Source organism: Chiloscyllium plagiosum, unplaced genomic scaffold (genome assembly GCF_037043375.1).
Source record: "Chiloscyllium plagiosum isolate Xiang-an unplaced genomic scaffold, Cpla_swu_hap1 HiC_scaffold_18, whole genome shotgun sequence".
Classification (NCBI taxonomy): Eukaryota; Metazoa; Chordata; class Chondrichthyes; order Orectolobiformes; family Hemiscylliidae; genus Chiloscyllium; species Chiloscyllium plagiosum.
In genome coordinates, this window is record NW_028270156.1 from 44,415,100 (window position 1) to 44,437,905 (window position 22,806).

Below are 22,806 nucleotides of genomic sequence, written 5' to 3' on the forward strand. Positions count from 1 at the left end.
AGCCTCGGCCAAATAGCTGAAATGTTCTTCAGGATCCGGGCCAGCAAGCCATTGTAGTTGCTGCCAGTATGTGGACTTGAGATAGCAAAGGAGCTTACAAGGCTTGACCTGAGTAAGAGAACTCACTGGCTGGTATCCAGAAGAATACACTCCCTGCAAAATCCCCCAACATGTGAATTGGAACAGTTAAATTGCTTAGCAACATCCAAATCAGAACCAATTAAAATAAATAAATGTCTGGTTAACTGGTCACTTAGTTCTCATGGAGGTCAATACCAGTGCAGCTTTATCAGTGGTTCCAAAACCAGTCTTTAACAATATTCACTCTGGACTCCAACCCTTAAGTTTGCGCAAGACCTCAGCCAGACTGAGAACATACATGAGGGGAACCATTACAGTTTAAGGGAACAACTTTGGTTCCGGTCCCCTGTGAGAAGTAGTTATTGCAGTTAACACTGATTGTAGTAAGCGGCTCAGGTCCAAGCCTGTTGGGGCAGAATTCATTGATTAAAGATTCACATTGATCTGCTCAATATTTTTCAATTGGAAAATGGCTGCCTCAGTGAAGTCCAAATGAAATACCCAAATGTGTTTCAGGAAGGTCTAGGGACTATCAAAGGGGCCAAGGCCACTTTATATGTTGACCTGTAATTCTGTGATTTTACATGGCCTGCCCACTGCCATTTGCCTTATGAGCACAAGTACAGTCATAGAGTCATGCAGCACAGAAGCAGACCCTTCAGTCCAACCAGTCCATGTCGACCATAATCTCAAATTAAAGCAGTCTGCGCTTGGCCCATATTCCTCCAAACATTTCCTATTCACATACTTATCTAAGTGTCTTTTAAACACTGTAATTGTAACTGAAACTACCACTTCCTCTGGCAGTTTATTCCACACATGAACTACACTGTTTAAAAAAAAAAGCCTCATGTCTTTTTTAAATCTTTCTACTCCTAAGTTAAACATATGCCCTTTAGTCTTTAAATCCCCCACCCCTAGGAAAAAAAAATTACCATTCACTTTATCTATACCCCTCACGATTTTATAAGCATCTAGAAGGTCACCTGTCAATCTCCTACCCGCCAGTAAAAAAAGCCCCAGCCTATCTAGCCTTTCCTTATAACTTAAACTAGAGATAGGAATCTGAAGGCCAGAAAACAAGGTATCATCAAAAAAGTGCAGTTTGCAGAAGGGGCAGCATAAGTCATACCAGCTTGGTTCACCTTTGTGGTGATCTTAAGTAAATGCTAAACCCCACTTGCATGGAGGACTTGTATGCAAATCTTGCAGAAAGAGCAGTTTAATTTTGAAAGCAAGCGTACAGAAATAAACTACTGGTTCATTTGATACCAAACTGTCCCAGGTTCTGTTCGATTATAGGACCAACCCTCATGCACCTATTGGGGTAGCTCTGGGAGAGTTGCTAATGGGACTGGGGGGGTGGGGGTCTTCTCCTGAGTAGGTATGCATACACACACAACAGCAGCAGGAATGTCACTGACAGCTAAATGTCTTCTTTAAGTGAGATACAGTTTACTTCAGGGGACTAAGTTTGATCCCAGAACCACGGAAATGGCCTGGCATGTGTACGAGGTGAGGTCGTGATTGGAACCAGGGCCAGGTGCCTCTCATTAACAATGAGCTCCCTGATTGGCCCAGGTTAACAACCCCCAATCAGGGAATCCTGGCTGAAAGATATAAACAGGAAACTCAAAGGATCTCCTCAGTCTAGGGACTAGCTTTGACCTGACTGGTCATAGCCCATGTAATGTGCACATTTAAATAAAAGGGGAGTCTGTGACAAATACTAGCTTCTGTGCAGTTATTTCAGATACCACCATAACTGCATTATGCATAATCTACAGGATGCTTAGTAGTAACTTAACAATATATTCTCATTGGATTTGCTCCCCTATGACTCCCCTACAATTATGAAGGAAACAGCAGTGATGTTTTGAAAACATAATTTCTTCCAAGTTATTCCTGCACTCCATTCCTTCACTCTCAGTATTGGAGATCATGGAATTTACATCCTAACATCACAGTGGCAGCACAATTAGCAAAACGGTTGTAGTGGCTCAAGAAAAAGGTCCAATGCCTATTAAAATTGGCATTAAATGAGGATTTTTCAGTATCTCCAACATCCCAAAAATAAATTTAAAACAGACAAACATAATGAAATTTCTGGAGAAGAATGACAAGGAACACTAAACAGAAAACAAATTTGACTAATTTTTTTTAAAAGCCGCAAATAACACATCTTCTTCCAGTTAGCAAATTACTTCTCTTTGCAATCACAAGCATTGTCAGGAATTACCTTTTGCTTGACATTTGATAGCAAATTTTCATTTCTTGAGGGGAGGTAGAGTGCTCGTATTTGATTCTGCACATCATTGTAGAAGGTAGCCTCCCAAAACTGTTGATTCGTCCAGACATGATGGTCTTGTACACAGGTATAGGCAAATTGGTTAACTCCTGTTGCCAATTTCTGAAAAAAACCACAAAATAAATTGTTCAAACAATGACAGAATAAAAATTCAGCATCTGCATAACATTTGCTCCTGAACAGCCTATACGTAAGGGTATTGATAAATACAAGTTATTTCTGTGAAATCCCTTTCTATCAGCACTATTGCACTTAGACTAGATGGTCTAGTGGTTCCAGAAAGCAGCTCCAGGGCAATCAGGGACAGGCAACAAATGTTGCCTTGCCAGTGATGCCACATCTCATGAATGAAAAAAAATTACAACTAATTAAATATTCTGTCCATCGTAGCACAAATTATATTTTAAATTGCAAAAAATGATACTAATATGCCAAATATCTTGTTGAACGTTGCATTTTTACCATTATTTCATACCAGTTACGAAAGTCAGGATGGATTAATCATTTTCTGATCAGCAATCTATTGGAATATAACAGGGATCAATGCTGAGACCTCAGCTATTTACAATTTATATTAATGACTCGGGTGAAGGAACTGCTTGTAACATAGCCAACTTTACTCACAATCCAAATATAGGTTGGAAAGCAAGTTACAAGGAGAATGCATGAGTCTGCAAAATGATACTGATAAGTTGAATGAGTGGACCAAAATTTGCCAAATGGAATATACCCTCCGGTTTCCTCCCACAATCCAAAGATGTGCAGGTGAGGTGAACTGGCCATGCTAAATTGCCCATAGTATTTAGGGAGATGTAGGTAAGGTGCATTAGTAAAGGGTAAATGTAGAGTTGTAAGGGAATAGGTCTGGATGGGTTACTCTTCAGAGGGTTGGTGTGGACTTGCAGGGCTGAAGGGCGTGTTTCTACTCTGTTGGGATTCTATGATATTGTTGAAAAATGTGAGGGTGTCCAGCTTGGCTGGAGGAATAAGAAAAAGAAACATTTTAAAATGGGGAGAGACTGCAGAATGCAGCAGTACAGAGGGTTTTGGATATCTATGGAAACACAAAACATTGGCATGAAACTACAGAACATCATCAGTAAGACATAGGCCATATACCCACTTCATTCCCGAGTCCCATGTTCCATGCAGGAAATGGTCTTCATACAAGTAAGGCAGAATGTAAAAGTTACCCAGTCTTGCCACTGTACAAGACAATGGTGAGACCACACACAAAATATTGTATATAGCTTTGTTCACCTTAGTTAAGGAGAGACAAAACTTGCATTATAAGCAGTTCAACAGAAGTTCACTATGTTTATTCCTGGGATGAGGATTTTTTCCATATAGAATGATGGTGAGCAGAGTAGGGCTATATACAGTGGACCTTAAAAAAATTAAAGATGTTATTGAAAATAAAAGATTCTTGTTTTTAGACAGTTTCAATATAAGGGATCTCTCATTTAAGTTGTAAAGGAAAAATTTCTTCTCTCAAAGGGCTGTTAGTCTATGAAATTTTCCACTCCAGAGGAGGCTGGGTCATTGACTATATTCAAGGCTGAGTAGGATTTTTGATTGACAGTGGAGTGAAGAGAGCTATTGGAGATTGCAAGAAAACTAAGGTAAGTCCATGATCAAATCAGTCATGACCTTACTCAATAGTGGAAGAGACTTGAGGGCTGAATTGGCCTACTTCTTGTCTTATTAAATGTATATTTTTACATGAAGAAACATATTTGAGTTTAAATTATTTTAAGCTGTTGCTTCCAAGTAGCAAATCTTTGAGCAGTGTTTAATGGCTCCTTTCCTTTTTAGCTGGACTCTTGGCTTGTGTTACAGCTTCAAAGCTAATGCGTTTTCCTTTACTGATTCATCGGATGTGGGCAATGCTAGTTAGGCTAGCATTTATTGCCAGCCCTAGGTATCCTTGAGAAAGTAGTATATGCTGCCAGGTCACTGATGTATGTAGATCCACAAAACTATTAAGGTGGGAACTTAAGGTTATTAGTCCAGGAATAATGCAGATCAGCAACATATTTCCAAGAGGATAGTGAGTGCATGGAGAGGAATTGCAGGAGGTGGTGTTCTCATGGATCTGCTGTTGTGGTCCTTCTACATGAAAGTGGTCGTGGGTTTGGAAGGTGCTGTCTAAAAAGCTTTGGTGAATTTCTGCAGCACCATCTTGTAGATGGTACACACTGCAGCTGAGTGTCGGTGATGGAGGGAGTGGATATTTGTCGATGGGGTGCCAGTCAGGTGGCCTGTTTTGTTCTAGATAATGTCAAGCTTCTTGAGCATTGTTGAAGGTGCAACCATCTAGGCAAGTGGAGAGTCATGAGTTCAGTTATGTACTGCAGGATTCCTAGCTTCTGACCTGCTCTTGTAGCCACAGTATTTATGTGGCGAGTCCAGAGCAGTCTCTGGTCCATGGGTAACCTTCAGGATGTTGATAATGGGGATCCAGTGATGGTAATGCCTTTGAATGTCTTTGGTCACTGATGTTACCTAGTCATGGTGACAAAATGTCTGAAAGCAAACTTTCCAGTTCATTGAGCTAACTTACATACATGTCTTTGGTAATGATTAGATTTTCTCTTGTTAAAGATGGCTATTACCTGGAACTTGCATGGCACACATTACTTGTTACTTGTTACTCGTATGCACAAGACCTGGATATTGTCCAGGTCTTGATGCATTTGGATGATTGTTTCAGTAACTGAGTCATCAGGAATGATGCTGAATGTTGCACAATGAACATCTCTACTCGTCAACTAATAAGGGAAGGAAGGTCAATAATGAAGGAACTGAAGATGGTTGGGCCGAGGACACTATCTTAAGGATGATTTTAACTACCCTCTGAGCAGAAATGATGGCCTAGCTAGTGATGCCCATATCCAATTAATAGAAAAATGACCCTGAACAACACATGCACAGATATTCTTAAGCTGAGGTGACTAACCTCCAACAAAAACAATCATCTTATAGAACCATAAAATTTTACTGTACTGAACACATCATGTCTGTATCAGCTTCCGAAAGAACTACTCAGTTAGTCCCATGCTCCAGCCCTATCTTTGTTACCCTCTAAATTCATCACTTTCAAACATACATCCAACTCTCTTCTGAAACCTCATATGCAATCCGCCTCCGCTACACTCTCAATTTCAACTCAACTCGAGTCTGAGAAATGCCCAACTATACATACACTTTGCTTCCCATCTTCAAGTGAATTCTAATCCAGGCTGCCAAGGATGCATCAATCCCAACATTTCTGATTTGGTAATCAACTTGCCATGTGGCACTGTATCAAATGCTTTCTGAAGGTTCAAATATATAACATCCACAGTTCGACCACATCCATTGGCTGTGTCATCTTGGTGGTGAGATAAATGGGAGGGAGTGGTGCTGGGGGGGGGAAGGTAGCTGGGACTGTGATAGGTAGATGGAGGTGGGGGAGAAGGTGATAGGTTGGAGAAGAAGGTGGAGCGGATAGGTGGGAAGGAAGATGGACAAGTAGGACAGGGCATGAGGGCAGTGCCGAGTTGGAAGGTTGGAACTGGCATAAGGCGGAGTGAGGGGAAACTAAGAAATTGGTGAAATCCACATTGATGCAGAGGGGTTGGAGGGTTCTGAGGTGGAAGATGAGGCGCTCTTTCTCCAGACGTCGGGTGGTTAGGGAGTGGCGATGGAGGAGGCCCAGGATCTACATGTACTTAATGGAGTGGGAGGGGGAGTTCAAGTGTTCAACCACGGAGTGATGGGGTTGGTTGGTGTGGGTGTCCTGGAGATGCTCTCTGAAGCGCTCTGTAAGTAGGTGACCTGTTCCCCCAATGTACAGAAGACCCCATCAGCTTGACAAAGTCATGTTGACTGTCAAGTATTAACGTATTTTCCTGTAAGTGTAATTACGAGACCTTCAAGCTGACAGGTCTGTAATTTTCTGGATTATCCTTTGCCCATTTCTTAAGCAACATGGTCACATTTTTAATCCTCTCGTCCCCCAGGACTAACCCTTTGTTCTGACAGGCCTGGAAAATTCTGTTAATGGCTCCGCAATTTGTTCTCTTACCTCTCTCAGCAATCCAGCATGCATTCCAACTGGTCCTGGTGACTTCACTACCTGACGTGCTGCCAGCCTTTTTAACCCATCTTGTTCATTTATCACTACAGTGCTCAGTTGCTTAACATCCATATTTTCAACCTGCCTATTGTTACCCATTTTTCTAATTTGGTAAAAACAGCAAAGTACTCATTTAGTACCTCTGCCATACCCACTGCTTCAGTGAATAGCATACCCTGCTTGTTCCTCATGGGCCCCACTCAATCCTTCACTAATCTTTTACTATTAATGTGTTTGAAGAACATTTTACTATTTATTATAGTGCATCCTGCCATCCTTTCCTCATGCTTCCTCTTAGATTCTCTTATTCCAGCTTTAACCTCTCTCCTGCATTTGAAGAACTCCTCCTGATTTCTATTGCTAATATTAATCTAGTTTGCATCATATAGCTTTTTTTTTGCTTATTTTCTCATCAATATCCTTAGTATTCCAGTTTTGCATACCCTGTATTTATTTCCCAAGGGTATCTTACACTCTATGCAGCTCTTTTGAAATTCACCCATTTTTCATCCACTGTTTTATTCACCAAACTGCGTTTCCAATCAACCGACTCCAGTTCAATATTTAGACCCCGAAAAATCATCCCTTTGCCAGTCTGAGATCTTAATCATTCAATGATTTTTATCCCTTTCCAACATAGCATTGACCCTTATTATATTATGATTGCTATTTCCCAAATGCTTCCCACACTGATGACCTTTTTATGTTCCAGCTATGACTCCAAACAGTTAATGTTCAGTTCTCTAATTCCCTTCCTAAACCTCTGAATAGAGAAAAGTAATACAGAAACAGAGACAGTTCAAAGCTTAACTCTTTTTTGACCAAGCATGTGGTCATATGCTTTAATATTATTGAAGGTGCTTCGTGGTCAAATTATGCTTTGTAACATTACTGCGAAGCATATTAGGACAATATATTTATGTTAAATACAAGAAGCCATTGTGTCAGTTCCTGCTTCTCGGATGCTGCCTGACCAGCTGTGCTTTTCCAGCACCACACTAATCAACTCTAATCTACAGCATCTGCAGTCCTCACTTTCGCCTGGTAGGAAGTTCTGTTTTGTTAATGTCCCTGGGCTCAAATGCAGCATCATGGACGTTCAGAATGGACTGAATTGTCACCATCTGAATCATGAATGATTCTGTGATTCTAACTAAGGTAGTCAGACAACCACAGCAATCTAGATAATTGACTGGATTCAGTCTAAGGTTGGTTATCTTCTGGACCAATATCCTTGCTTGAGTCTTCAAGGAAGCAATTTACAATTTTGGCCAGACAACCTTCGCCACATCAGTTAACATGCACTGGTCTTGCGGGCTGTGCTAATTCAATCAAGTACTCTTCCCATCTGCGAGACAAGACTTGGTGAATGCTACTCAAGAGACTAAGGATAGTGAAAGTGAAGGATGAATGTAGCTGGCAAATCACATCAAGCACGTGTTTTGAATATATTTCAAACAAAAAAGATAGTTGTTAACAAAAGTTAAGCAATATATAGATTCACCACAGTAGATCAGCAATTAAAGGGTTAAAAATTGTGGCTTAATCAAGCTAAAATTATATTCTGGGCTAAAATTCCAATAACCAAAAATGCCTGTGATTTCTGAAGTAAAACAGCTGAAATACTAGCATACAGCAAACGTAACCATAACATAGTCCAGAATGGTGAATCTGGCAGAATGTGATGTCAGTCAAGTTTGACTTCTGCACTATAAGCGGACTATCTATAATATTTTAAATGGAATAACATGCAGTCATATTACAAGTTTTCCATTTATCAAAAAATAAGATTTTGGTTTCTGAATCTTTTAATTTCACCTTCTCCAAATTTGAGATACATCCTGGAGGTCACAAGAATGTGGAGGGATCTCATAAAAAACTATAAACTTCTAACAGAAATAGACAACGTAAAAGCAGGAAGGATGTTCCCGATGACTGGTGAGTCCAGAATCTGGAATCACAGGGTATGAGGTACACCTTATAGGACTGAGATCAGGAGAAATGTCTTCATCTGGAGAGTGATGAGCCCATGGCATTCTGTGCCACAGAAAGCAGGAGACACAAACATTTTGAATTGAGTTTCTTTTAATCTACCTTCCCCTTAAAGAAAATTTGTGCTTTAGACTTGGTTAATAATTTGTTAGGCAGTTCGTGTAACTAACTGTAGAGTACCTATGTTATATTTAATAAAAATAGTTCATGTGTGCACTTTTTGGTCTGTTATTCACTATTATTGAAGTTGAGACTTCAAGAACTGAGTGCCCTCATCCTGCAATCTAAGGTTCAGTTACTTAACAATCAAAATTTGTGGTCTTAAACTCCACATCAACAACAAAAAAGTACATGATGGATTGAATGGTGTAATAGTCCTACTCTTACTAAACATAGTGAATAATGCCATAATATGTTTGCGAGTAATAGATTAGTGATAAGTTCTTTTACATGTAGACGTTATGTTTTGTTATAGAGGTAAAACAAACCTTAATATTTCTTGTAGTTCTGAGCTACAGTCAGAAACTAGCAAGTCCATTGTAATCTGCAAAACATTTTTCCAAATAATTGAACTCAATGATCTTAGATTGAGTTGCCTTAAAAAAACAAGGTTAACATGCTGCATCTCAGCAGTATAATAATATGCTCTGCATTGTGAGGAATAGTGCATCTATCATTATTAATAAGGCACAATCCAAATTTATCATGAACTTACCTTGGGATTCACTAGTATTGGTAAAAATCTTACATTCAGCATTGTCAGAAATGAAAGAAAATAATTTTAAGAAAATAACAGAGCTGAAATGCAAAATTAAATAGCATTTGCAAATATCCTGAGTGATTGCAGCTGTTTATAAGTTGTAAATATAACAGCAGCAGTGGCTATAGAGACAAGATTAGACGCTTAGTGTAAAAGCTACATCTAGACCCAAGATTATCTGCTTACAAAACTAAAAGGGATAGCGCAAGATGGAACTGAATGATAGGAGAGAGTATTTTGGAAGAAGGGATTGGACAAGGCAATATAGATGTAATGGCACAGTTCTCATACATGTTGGTCTTTGAGGGTGGCAAGGCATATTGAGACAATAACTGCCAAATAACCAGGCTTCATAAGTAGAGAAATTGTGTTATAAGCAGGGAAATTATGCTGAACCTTTAAAAGCTCTGTTCAAGTCATAACTAGAAAAGTACATCCAGTTCTGGTCAACAAGGGTTTTTTTAAGGAATGATATGAAGTCCCCGAGAAGGTGCAGAGGAGATTAGAATGGTAGAATTCAGCTGGAAAGTTAGGTTGAAGAAGCTGGCTTAAAGTAACAGAGGTTCTGGGGAGATCTAATAGAGGTCTACTAGATTATGATTATAAGGTGAACAAAGGAAAGCGGTATCTGTTAGCTGATGGCACAAGGACTAGGGAACACCAATTTAAGGTTTTAGGCAAGAGATACAGGGTGGCATGGAAAGGAAGGAAGGAAACTGCAGAAGAAATGTTTTTACATAGTAAGTAATGCAATAATCACCTGGAACATATTATCTACAAAGACTGTGGAAGTAGAGTTGACTACTTCCAAAAGGGAATCAGAAAGGTCCGTGAAGGAATATACAGGTGAGCAATGGGACGAAGGAAGTTGCTCAACAGAGAGCTAGTATGGTGTTAAATAGTGTTCTCTGTGCCAAAATTACTCTATGGATATACTAATGATTTATAAAAAGCTTTTGGGTAGAATATGGTAAGTCCATTGTGAAATCAATGAAATAACAAATGTAATTCAAAACAAATAGCTTACTAGTTTTTCTGAATATTAAGTTTTATGGAGGCCAGCTGATTTGATTTAGTATCTTCCAATAAGTATCTGACACGCCCAATGTTGATGTATTAAATGTCAGTAAATATTTTGACTCTTTCCTTCTTTGACATTCATATATTCATTTTCGCAAGACTGAAACTAGAACTGCCATTGATTTCCCTCACTCTAACTGAGCTGCACTGAAGCCTGGAGTATTGCTCTTCCCAGGATAAACAACATCACATTCATTTTTTTTAAACCTACAATTTTGCTGAGCCACCATAGGCAATATCACTACAATAACAAAGATTAACAGGCTGCTCCCTCTTAATAAACCCACTACCTAGTTTATTGACATAACATTGACTCACAAAAAGGCATTTAATCCCAGGAGAGACTCAAGTTTTAAGAATGTTGCTTGAATTTTAACAGAAGGACACAGCATGACCTCAAATATATTTAATTAACATAGAATTTGAAGACCTTTCTCTTCTAGCTATTGCAACTCTCATTTTGAGCACATATTGCGCTAAATAGATAACATAATACAAAACTTTATTCACAATATCAGAGAATCACTCATGTTTGCAAAATACACTGAACTAATGCTGAATTTTTTTCTAAATCCTAAATTCATTCTGAAATGAGCAGGACATACTTAAGCATTCATGTTTCATTAGAAACTCAGCTCAGGGTTTATTTGAAAGTTTGAGATGGCTGCAAATTAGGGCAGCAAGAAGGGCATGTGCCCGAAACGTCGAATCTTCTGTTCCCTAGATGCTGCCTGACCTGCTGTGCTGTTCCAGCAATAAAGTTTCAGCTGCAAATTAATCACTTTGTACAAAATGTGGAAACATAAAAATTAAAAAACTTTTTGACTGCTAACATAATAAAATTAAGAGAGCACATTAAGCAAAAACAAAAGTATTGTATAATCATAAAAAGATTAAGGCAAAGACTCAAACTACAATGCCTTATAGAAGAAAATAAATTCTGGCATCTTCAGCCAGTTCTTGATGGATTAAGCACATGGTCTGGATCTACCCATAACTGAGAAACTTCAGTGCTGAAGGATCTTGCCAAAATTGTTAGAAATTAAAGTAGTACCCCACGAAGTAGATGAGGCACGTTAGGTTAATTAATTTTAAGATGTCCAGTGTTTCGCTGCCTCACAATTCGTGACCTAAAATTACACAGACCAATTCTAATAATAAATGTGAAAAACAATTCAGACATAAGTGAGAGCTATCATGTTTGCAAAAAATGTCTCTGCAATAGTTACGAATATATTTCGCATAAGCAATTTTGTTTTAAAGCCAAATACATAAAAACAGCACGATAATGAGAAGCATCCAACTCCTAAGGCCTAGCCAAAAATGCATAAAAACTTGTGGCAAGAACAATGCAAACACTCCCCACAAAGCAAACGCTTATAACAGCACATTTTCTTTAAGCTAGACCATCATTGTTCCTTTTCTCATGTCTCATCCAACATCATTGTTCCTTTTTTCTTGTTTCATACTGCATTTTTTCTGTCAAGAACAATGAAAATTCTTACATGAATAAACCTGATAAACATATGTTTTCCTATAATCTGTACCACAGAGAAACCAACAGAAGAAACAAAGAATTCAAAAGTATTAAATGGTGAAGAAAAAAATCCAAATATAAATGAATATGAAACTAAGCATAATGCATGACAAATCTTCCCATCACGCTGAAACGATAATACTCATGACAACTTTTCTCATACTTGCTTCAGCATCTGTTGTGTTCAAGAGACTTTGACTAAAAATCTCAGGCACTAGAAATGAAATTCAGAAGTAGAATCATTGGTAGGATTATAACTGAATGGGTACGAATGGAACAAGACAATGCAATCCCACCCAAACAGATGATAGTGGGGAGGCATGGAGGCATGGAGTTTTGACAATTATATCAAGGACTGCAAAGATAATAATCAGAGAACATAATTTGATAAAAACAATTTTTATATACTAACTGGAATGAAAACTTGATTTGAATGATTTATACAAGGAGTTTGAGGAAAGGCGGAAATGGATTAGGAGGCAACATAATCAAGGACCTTGGGAGAGAACAGGAGGTTGAGAATGGAAGTATTTTAGATGACAAGGTCAAGGTTTAGTCTTTCAAGGAGGATGGTTGACAATGGCAAAGTTAAAGGAGAGGGAAAACCATCAGAAGAAAGAGAGTTGTTAATAATGTGGACATCAGGAAGGGAAGTTTATTTGGAATTGGATAGAGGAAGCAGGAGATGAACTTGAGAAATAAGAGCAAAATTGCACCACCATTGAATAAGATCATGGCTGATATATTATAGCCTAATTCCTCTTTTGTGTCAGTTCTTCATTGCTCTCAACTCCTGATATATCAAAATCTACCTACTTCCCCTTTAAATATTTAGGGTGATCTAGCCTCCATAATTCTCTGGGTTAGAGAATTCTACACAGTCACTATCCTCTCAATTTTAAACAAGTACTTCCTTATTCTGTGCTGTGTCCCCCAGTTCGAGGTTAACCCGTTTGCGAAAACATCTTAACATCTATTCTGTCAAGATGCTGCAAAACCTTGAATGTTTCATCAGAGCTCTCCACATCTTCTAAACTCAAATAGTTAAAGACCTAAACGTTTAGCTGTTCTTGGTATGTCATCCCCTTTATATCAATGAATTGTTTTCGGACTGCCTCCAATACCAAAACAACTTTTTCTAAATACAGGAACCAAGAAGTGCCAATAATACTTTAAGTACAGCATCACCTATGACCTGTTCAGTCATAACAGGACTTCCCCATTTTTAAACCTCAACCCATAGTAATTAAGGCCAAAATTCCACTTGTTTTTTTAGTTATTTGTTGTGAATGCATGCTAGCTTTTTGGGTTTCATGCGCAAGAACACCCATATTCCTCTATGCTGCACTTCTTTGGAGTCTCTCTCTCCATTTCAGTAATGGTCCACTTTTGATTCTCCTATCAAAGCACATGACCTCACACTTTCTCGCATGAATTCCAGTGACCAAGGTTTTGCCCACTTAATCAACCCGTTTATATCCCCATCCAGATTCCTTAGGTTTACTCACAACATGCCCTCCCACCTATTTTTGGGTCATCAGCAAATTTGGTTACATTACACTCTGCCCCTTCCTCCAAGACATTAACAGAGATAGTAAATAATTGAGCACTTAGGTCTGAACCTTCTTGCACAGGTGGAGAGGGGTTTAAAATGATGGTAGAAGTTTGCAATGGAGAAAATAAACTTGGGTTAGCTTTAATTTCAAGAGGAATCTGGGATAGTAAATGGTTTTAGCAGATAATAGCATGACTAGATAATGTTTTATATGCTCCAGCAGATCTTAGGGTAGATGAATAAACCATTTCTCTGTTGTATATGGTCAGATCCGCCAAAGTGAGTAGAAATTAGGATTGGACTAGAATGACAAGTATGTTGTGAAGAAAACCACAACCATCTGATGAAGGAGTGGCGCTCCGAAAGCTGATGTTTCCAAATAAACCTGTTGGACTATAAAATAGTGTTGTGGAAAAAAAGGTAATGGATTTATTGGGGACAAAGGCTTCAGGAATACAAGCCATCATGCAACTAAGAAAATCTGTAGCTGCAGAAATGCTGGAACGAGCAAAGGGCCAACAGTTAGACAGTTGGGGGTTTGAATGTGCTGTTTTAGGTGAATTAGGGAATAATTTTTCCCAATGGGGTGGTGATACACAAGGAGGGAGAGATGAACAGAAGCAGCCTTATCAGTGATTGATATGATGGACTATCAGAGATGGCAAAGGCAAGGGTTTGCAGTTGTTTTGCTATAATGCGACAGCTGTGTTCCTCTGCAACCTTGCCCTACAGAAAATCACACTGTAGGAGATTGCTAATAGAAAATCACTATACCCAGTCAGTAGAAAGTTTGCATTATCTAAACAACATCCACAATTCATCAATCGTGTTATAGCCAATTGGCTCTGGCAAAAAGCTCGTTATAGTGGAATGACCTATTTTCAAAATATGCAATTGCAAATTCACATGGAGGGAGAGATCTAGGGCGGGTAAGAGGCAGGTGATCTTAGTAGAGGGGATTATTGATGAGAAATCATGCATGATTTATAAAGAGGGAGAGGGTTAACACTCATGAAGCACCTTAGGATGGTTTACTATCTTAAGGTGCTATATAAATGAAAGTTGTTGTTGCTGCTGTTACTGTTCATATAGGAAATTAAAAGCTGTTCTAGTGATAACGAAAACTATTAAAAATATTTTGCAGAACTTCAAGTATAAAAGCCAACAGGACCAGATGATTGACCAAATGGCCATTTCAGAATACTGACAAACAGCAGAGAGATAATGACCATAATTTTCCAAAAATCTTTAGAAATGAGAATAGCACAAAACATTAAAGGGGAGCAAATACTAGATTCCTATCTGTGGAAAGTGATAAATGATGAAATTCTTGGCCAGTTACCTTGCCTAGATTATGGCTAAAGTTCTAAAATGTGGAATATAAATCATAGAACATTTAAAAAGGCAGAATAATCAAGGAGAGGCATCATGAGGTTGTAAAGCACGCGTTTATTAAATCAGTTGACTTTCAGGAAGAAACTAAAGTCTTCAAACTGCTGAATATATAGACAAATATTTGATTAAGATGCTATATTTCAGAGGCACATAATGAAAAACTAAGAGCTATATATCAGGGGAAACATAGAAGCATGGATGGAGACCAGACTAGTGAACAGACCAGAGACATTCACGCTCCAACATCTCCACAGGGATTCTTTTCTATTTGAATAAATTATGCAAATCAGCAAAATGGACATACAACAAATGAGTGAATTTGAACAAGAGCAGAAATCCAGGAATCAAAAAAAGTGCTAATTATACTTAGAGAGAGAAGAATAGCCAAGCATGGACAATAGACATTGAGACCTGATACAACATTTACCTATTAAGAGTTGAAGAAGAAATTAAAGGCCAAAACAAGATTGGTAGATGAGAGAGATTTGGACTGAGAGAAACTTGAGGAAAGTCAGAGATGAAGGATGATGGTGCCAAAGATGCCACTAAAGGCAATAATAAAAATGAATAAAAAAATAATCTGACATGGACAAATTAATGCTTCAAGTGTAACAAACTTGAAGGAAAAATGTTGAATTGGAGATCTGTTTTACATTATGAATAAATTCTGGTCATATTGTACATCATGAAGTTACATTAATTCTTACACTGCTGCACTGTTGGAAAATGTTGACACTTATGCCAACAGTTTTTGTTTTGAGGAGTAACTGGATTATTGTAATTAGTATGTGGACAAATATATATTATAAACTTATGTTTGAATAACTTACATTTCATAAAATAATGTTTCATTTTACAAGTTGAGTTTATGACTTCTTAAAAATGCATGAAAAATGTCAGGTTCTGCACAATTCAAAAACTCATCTTAATTTTTGTACTGCTTAGACAGATTGAATTCCACATCAAACTGGAATACCAAAGCTACATGAATACTTAGCCTGCTCTAATGATCAGAGCTTTTGCAGTTAATGGGCCATTTATTCTTATTACACTGTTTCATACAGCTTCACTAAGAAGTTATTGAAGAAAACTAACTTAGAAAAATATTGACATAATCTTTGTTTATTATAGTTTTAAGATCACAATAATTCTATATATACCAAAATAAGTACAAAGAAAACTATCAACTCTGTGAAAACTAACAGATTGTATTATGAAATGCCAAATGCAATAATGAAATGTTTTAACAACTTTTCATCATAGAAGGTTTCAAAGTGGCTTCTCATAATGTTTATTTTTGAAATAATTAAATAAAAACTCTAATATTTCCTCAGGCCTATGGTGAAAACATTTTGTTTTGGTTACAACATAAACAGGAGGAAACTTAAAACAGGCACATGTACTTTTACTCCTTATCTTTATCATTTCATACTCATTATAAAAGCAAAATACAATATCAACTGAAAACAATTTTAGAAAGAATACAGGATAAGGATCTTGTATGTATATACACACACAAGGTGACAAGATAAAATGACAAAGCTTTTAAAAATAAATCATAATCCTTAGTTTAATTAATTGAGATAAAATGCAAAAGAAAATTACGCTATATCCTTGTAAAAACTGGTCTAAACTCAACTGGAGCATTTTGTTCTGGACACATTTTAGGAAGGATGTGAAGATCTGAGAGACAGTGCTGAGGAAATTTACCAAAATTATCTCAAGGGTTAAAGATTTCAGTTGTGTGGAGAGATAACAGAAAACAGTTAAGGTTGTCCTCTTTAGTGGAGAAAAGATTACGACGATTTTCTGGACATATTCAAAATCATGAATAGTTCTGATACAATAAATAAGGAGAGCCATTTCACTGGCTTTTTCCAACGGTGGGTCACAATTGCTTATGGTTTTCTGTAGTCGCTGATAACCTGACTGCCATGACAGGTAATTCTGGGCTACTACAATACCAGCAGCAGCTCTCACATGACTACTGTAACTGACTGGAGGGTCACATATAAACATAGAAAACAGGAGCAGTAGTCAAACTTTCAAGCTTGCTCCACCATTCCAAATGATCAAAGCTTATCATCCAACTTAGTAACTACCCTATCCTCGCTTTCTCCCCTTATCCTTTAGTCCTTTTTTAAAATTCATTCACAGGATATGAGCACTGCAGCAAGCTGAGCAGATACTGCACATACTTAATGACTCAGAGGACAGTTAAAAGTCAACTATTGCTGTGATCTGTAGTTACATGCAGGCCAAATCAGCTAAGAATGACAGTTTGCTTCCCTAAAGAACATTAGTGAACCTGATGGGTTTTTCTGACAATCAACAGTGGTTCCAATGTCACTAGACTTATATTTCTAAACTTCAGAGAACACGGTCTTGACTGATCCAGTGTCCTTTCATTCATCAGTCCTGCCCTCCCAGGAATTAGTCTGGTAAGCCTTTGTTGCACTCCCTTCATAGACAGAGCATCACTCCTCAGATGAAGAGACCAAAACTGCATACAATGCCCCAGGTATGGTTTCATCAAGACCCTATATAACATCCCTGCTCCTGTACACTCACCCTCTTGCTATGAAGGCCAGCATACCATTTGCCTTCTTCACTGCCTGGAAGCAATGTTTCCTTTCAGCAATTGTTTTACAACATTCAGGTCGCATTCCATCCTCCCTTTCCCAATGATCTACCTTCTATTTATGTTTCCAAGGCAGATCAGCTCACATTTATGCACATGAAATGTCATCTGCCATACATTTGCCCACTCACTCAACTTGTCTAAATTGCATTGAAACTCTGCATTTTCCTCGTGGTTCACCCTCCCACCCAGGTTTTTGTCATCTGCAAAACTGAGGATATTACATTCAGTTCCTTCATCCAAATTATTAATATTTACTGAAAACAGCTGAGGTCCAATCACTGATCCCTGTGGCACTTTACTAGTCGCTGCCCGCCTATCAGAAAAATACACTGAAGAATGGTGTTTTATTTGTTCATGGGATGTGGGTGCCAAAATATTACCCATTTCTAATTGCCAATTAAGAAATTAAGAATCAACCACATTGCTGCAAATTTGGAGATGCATGTCGATTTTGCAAGGTAATGTTTGCAGATTTCCTTTCCTGAAGGACATTAGTGAAACAGATGTTTTTTTTTAAAATCACAATTGACAAGCTTTCAATTCTAGATTTCTTTTTAATTGCATTAAAATTTCTCCACCTGCTAAGGTGAGAATCAAATCCGTAACACAGGACATTACCGCGGTTTCTGGATTACTGGTCCAGGGGCATCACCACCATGCTACTGCCTCCCCAAACAGATAACTTATAGAAATCTGCATGTGATGATAGAAACAGTGGGAGTAGCTAATAGGGAGAAGAATATGTAAGTAGATGATGCATTTGACAAGGATGATGTTCATCACCAGTTCTGAGTGCATACAGTGGTTGGGTAGGAAAGCTTGAATTTTTTATTTTGTACAAAGCTAATTTAGTTGGAAACTTGTAATTTGCATTAAAGTCCACAGTTTAAAGTCTACAGTTGGCAGCCATAAGTAGCATTTTAACAAGGGTTCCAATGAGAAACAGTTTAATAAAAAATTGCTGAAATTGGATCGTTATTAAGTGAGTCAGATGGGCCTTTTATCTTAGGAGCAGATACAACTAACCAACTGAGTGCAACATACAACAGTGTGGTGGCTAAGTCATTAAGACAATGAAGGAAAAGGAGGTGGCATTCTGTTGCTTTTGCTTTTTCTAAACTTTTTCAGCTTCAGGAACTGATTCTTATGCTGCCACAAGTGAGGAAGCAAGTTTCTTGGTGACTGTCTGCTCAGTGACTAAAGCTGATTCTATTCCTAAAGTTCAGAATCGGAAAGCAACTGGTGATGCAATTAACAAAATATATAAAACCATAATTAAACATAAAATTAAAGAAAATAATTAAGTAGTTCCTTCAAACACACTTAGGATGGCAGGACAGATGATGTTTCATAGTCGTAGCATGTTAGAATTCCTGGGTGCCACTTGGGTGCAGAGCAAACGCATCTGTAGCATGTTTGAAGTTCAAGCAGCATATGCTAAGGGTTTGAGCTGGACATTGACACTGAAACATATCAGGGAAGGAAATATGTTAACTGCATGCTTTGTGCCAGGAAACCGTCAATCTCTTAGGAGTGGTTCATCTGATTTGGTGAGTGTACATGGACACAACAGTGAGACTGTGAATGAGGCAGTTACGGGGACCCAGAGTGTAGGAGCCTCAGCTTTTGCAATTGCCCAACAAGTCTGAAGTTCTTTCAGCTTGTCTGGATAAGAGTGAGGACTGCAGGGGTAATGAGATAACTGAACATGGCACTTTAGTACAGGAAGTCATACAATTACAACATTTAAGAGGCATTTGGATAGGTACATGAATAGGAAGCATTTAGAGGTTTATGGGCCAAATGCTGGCAAATGGGACTTGATTAATTTAGGATATCTGGTCGGCATAAATGATTGGATTGAAGGATCTGTTTCCATGTTGTACAACTCTATGACTCTACGACAGCAGAGGAAAAAGGAATGGAGATGTAAGAGGACCAGTAGAATGAAAAGAATTGATACCATTCTCTGCAGTAAAATGCCAGAGTCCAGATGACTGCACTGCCTATCCAGTGCTAGGGTTCAGGACATCTGCCTATAGTGGGAGTGGAAGATCCAGTCTTTATGATTTATGTAAATATTAGCCAACAGGCATGACAACGTAGGTGGTTCTGCATAGTCAATATGAGCTGCTAGGTCCCAAATTAAGAAGCAAAATCTCAATGATCATAATCTTTACATTATTATGTGAACCAAATGAAAATTGGCACAGGCAACTCAGATTAAGGAGTTAAATGCATGGCTCAAAGACCACTGTGCGGAAAGTGGGTTTCACTTTGTGGGGCACTGGCACCAGGATTGGGGAAACTGAGATCTGTATTGATGGGATGGTCTCCAACTGAACCATGCTAAGAGGAATTAAAGTAATCATTGACGGCATTTCAAGATGTGGCAAATCAAACAGAGGCGTCATGGGCAAAGAGAAAGGTATTAATGCAGGAAATGATAAAATAGACCATGACAGGAAAGGTTAGAATCTTTGAGTCAACCAACAGATGAAAGACGAGAGTTTACAAAGAGTAAAAGGGTAAAACTAAAGACTGTATATGTGAATGAGCATAGTGTTTGCAACAAAATATATGAACTGAGGATGCAAATACAAACAAAGAAGAATGATCTGGTAGCTATTAAGGGAATTGTGAGGGCACAAAAGTTGAACTAGCTAAAGTGAATTGAAACATTTTGTGAAAAGGATGGGTTTATAGAGATGCAGTTGTTTAAGGGAAATATTTCAGAATACACAGATTAGATACATTCCAATAAGTAAGAAAAATTCAAAGGAACAGAAAAAATATTTTTTCAACATCCATGTTTAAATAGAAACGTTAAACTACACAATCAAACTAAAAGATAAAGCACTGAATTGTGCAAAGACAGGTGACAGGTCAGAATGCTGGATAGAAAATAAACAACAGCAAAGAATGACCAAAACATTAGAACTGGAGAAATCTAGCCAGAAATATAAAAACAGTAAATTCTTCTAAACAGATTTAATGAAGCAAAGAGTTAAAGAGACTATTGGTTCTATGGAAAGTGATACCAGAATATTAATATTGGAAAACAAAGAAATGGGAGATAAATTGAATAGGTATTTTTTATTGGTGCCCACTGTAGAGGATAGAAGTATAATCCCCCAAAACAGCAATAACTTAGGAAACAAAAGGGAGGCAGGTATCAGGAAAGTTACAATCACCACAGAAAACGGTACTGAGTAAACTGCTGGTGCTGTAGGCTGAAAATTTCCCGTGTTCTGATAGACTTCATCCTACAGTCTTAAATAAAAGACTGATGGAATTGTTGGTACATTAGTTTTAATTTTCTAAAGGTCCCTGATTTGGGGATGGTCCTATCAGATTGGAAGATAGTGTATGCAATCCTTTTTGCAAAAATGTAGAAAACTGGAAAACCATTAACTTAACATAGGGTAAATGTCAGAAGCTATTATACATGAAATTATAGCAGGACCTAGCTAAGTTCAATGTAATCAGGCAGAGTCAATATAGTTCTGTGAAAGGAAAATCATAGAGTCACAGAGTTACATAGCATGGAAACAGACCCTTCGGTCCAACTCGTGTGCGCTGACCAGATATCCTAAACTGGTCTAGTCCCATTTGCCAGCATTCGGGCTATATCCCTCTAAAGTCTTCCTACTTATGTACCCATCCAGATGCCTTTTAAATGCTCTAATTGTAAAAATTTTGCAAGGTTTGCAAGTAATTAGGAAAGCCAATAGAATGATATCACTTACGAGAGGAACTGAATACAAAAAGTGGGGAACTTGCGCTTTTATTATACAGGGCTATGGTGAGACTGCATCTGCAGTACTGTGAAGCAATTGTTTTTGGTGCACAGCCTTCTGAGGTCCATGCATGCAGTAACTTCTGAAACCAGATGTCAATGTATCAGCAGGCAAATTGGCAAGCATAGAACCAATGAGAAACTGGACATTTAAGAAGGTTACTAGGAATACTGTACACACAATATTGGTCACCAATATTGTGTGGGAAGCCATTCAGACAATGGGGGGGGGAGGGGGTAGTTGTTTTTTGAAAAACAGCTGGACAGGATAAGTTTGGATCTGTGGAGTTTAGAAGAGTTTTAGAAGGGTAAGAACTTGATTAAAACACAAAAGTCTTGATAGGGTAGACATAGAGAGGAAACTTCCTCTCATAAGAGAATCTAGTACTAGGGGTCACTCTTTGGAAAAAAAATAGAGAGTCACTCGTTTAAAACAGATGAGGTGAAATCTTTCCTCATAGAGGATCATGAAGCTTTGGAACTCTGTTTCAGGGACAGAGTTCTTGAATATTTTGAATGTAGAGATGAATAAATTCTTGTTAAGCAATGTAGTAAAAGGTTATCAGAAGTCAGTGGGATTGTGGATTTGAGGTTACAATCAGATCACCCATGATCGTACGGAATAGCAGAACAGACTTGAGGGGCTGAGTGGCCTACTCCTGATTTGTATGTTTTTGTCCATGCAGAAGCAATGATCAAAGTAGTTTTTGAGGAAACAAAATCTGGCATTAAGGAGGAGGAGTAGGGTCTGAATAATCACATCACATCGCAGATTACAAAGCAATTGTATCAAGTACAGAAGATGGATTACGTACAAAACTAGATGTATGTATGGAGACACTGACCGTGCAAAGGCTGCATGCCCATACATCAATCCGGCAATAGTCATAAAGACCGAAGCTTCAGAAGTTGCAAAGACCCTCGTCAAGCTGTTCCAATAGAATTATACTGGCATGTAACCACCAATTGTAGAAAACTACCCAGATAGCATCATGATATGCAAAAAGCAGGACAAATACAACCTGATCAAATACCACTCCATCAGTCTATTCCATCATCAGTAAAATGATAGCAGGTGTCGTCAACAGTATTATCAAAGAGCACTTGCTTAGCAGTGACCCGCTCACTGATAGGCAGTTTAGGTTCCTGACATATACATCAAAATCACCAAGAAATGCCCATTCCATCTTGTGAGGATAAGATTGAGGGTATGTACAAGAATTCAAATATTTTGGGAGAAAGATATTTGTGGATGGAAGGCACAACAAGGAAACATGAACAAGGACAGTAAAGAGAATGGCCACTTTTCAAAATATCATAACAATTACAAAACAGAAAGATGAATAAACAATTGAAGAAGTGATCTGAAAAGAGATTGATTTAAAGCACACTTTATGTGGTTGTCACCCTTGACCTTGGGGAAAGGAGAGACCAACATGCTAACCAGCTTTTAAATGTAGGCTTTGAGGCAAGTGGAAAAGATCAGATAGAATGGCAAAGTAACAAATGATGAAATGCTGAAGATAGTGAATGAA

General features: G+C 38.1%; 1 protein-coding gene across 2 annotated transcripts in view; it reads right to left on the minus strand.

Moving 5' to 3' along the window:
• sbf2 (SET binding factor 2) overlaps nt 1–22,806 on the minus strand; it is a 588,991-nt gene that overhangs the window by 127,908 nt on the left and 438,277 nt on the right. For both annotated transcript variants that reach the window (XM_087996565.1, XM_043705904.2), the window contains one exon: nt 2,321–2,491. In XM_087996565.1, coding sequence (XP_087852691.1) covers nt 2,321–2,491 — 171 coding nt within the window. The remainder of the gene's footprint in view (nt 1–2,320; nt 2,492–22,806) is intronic.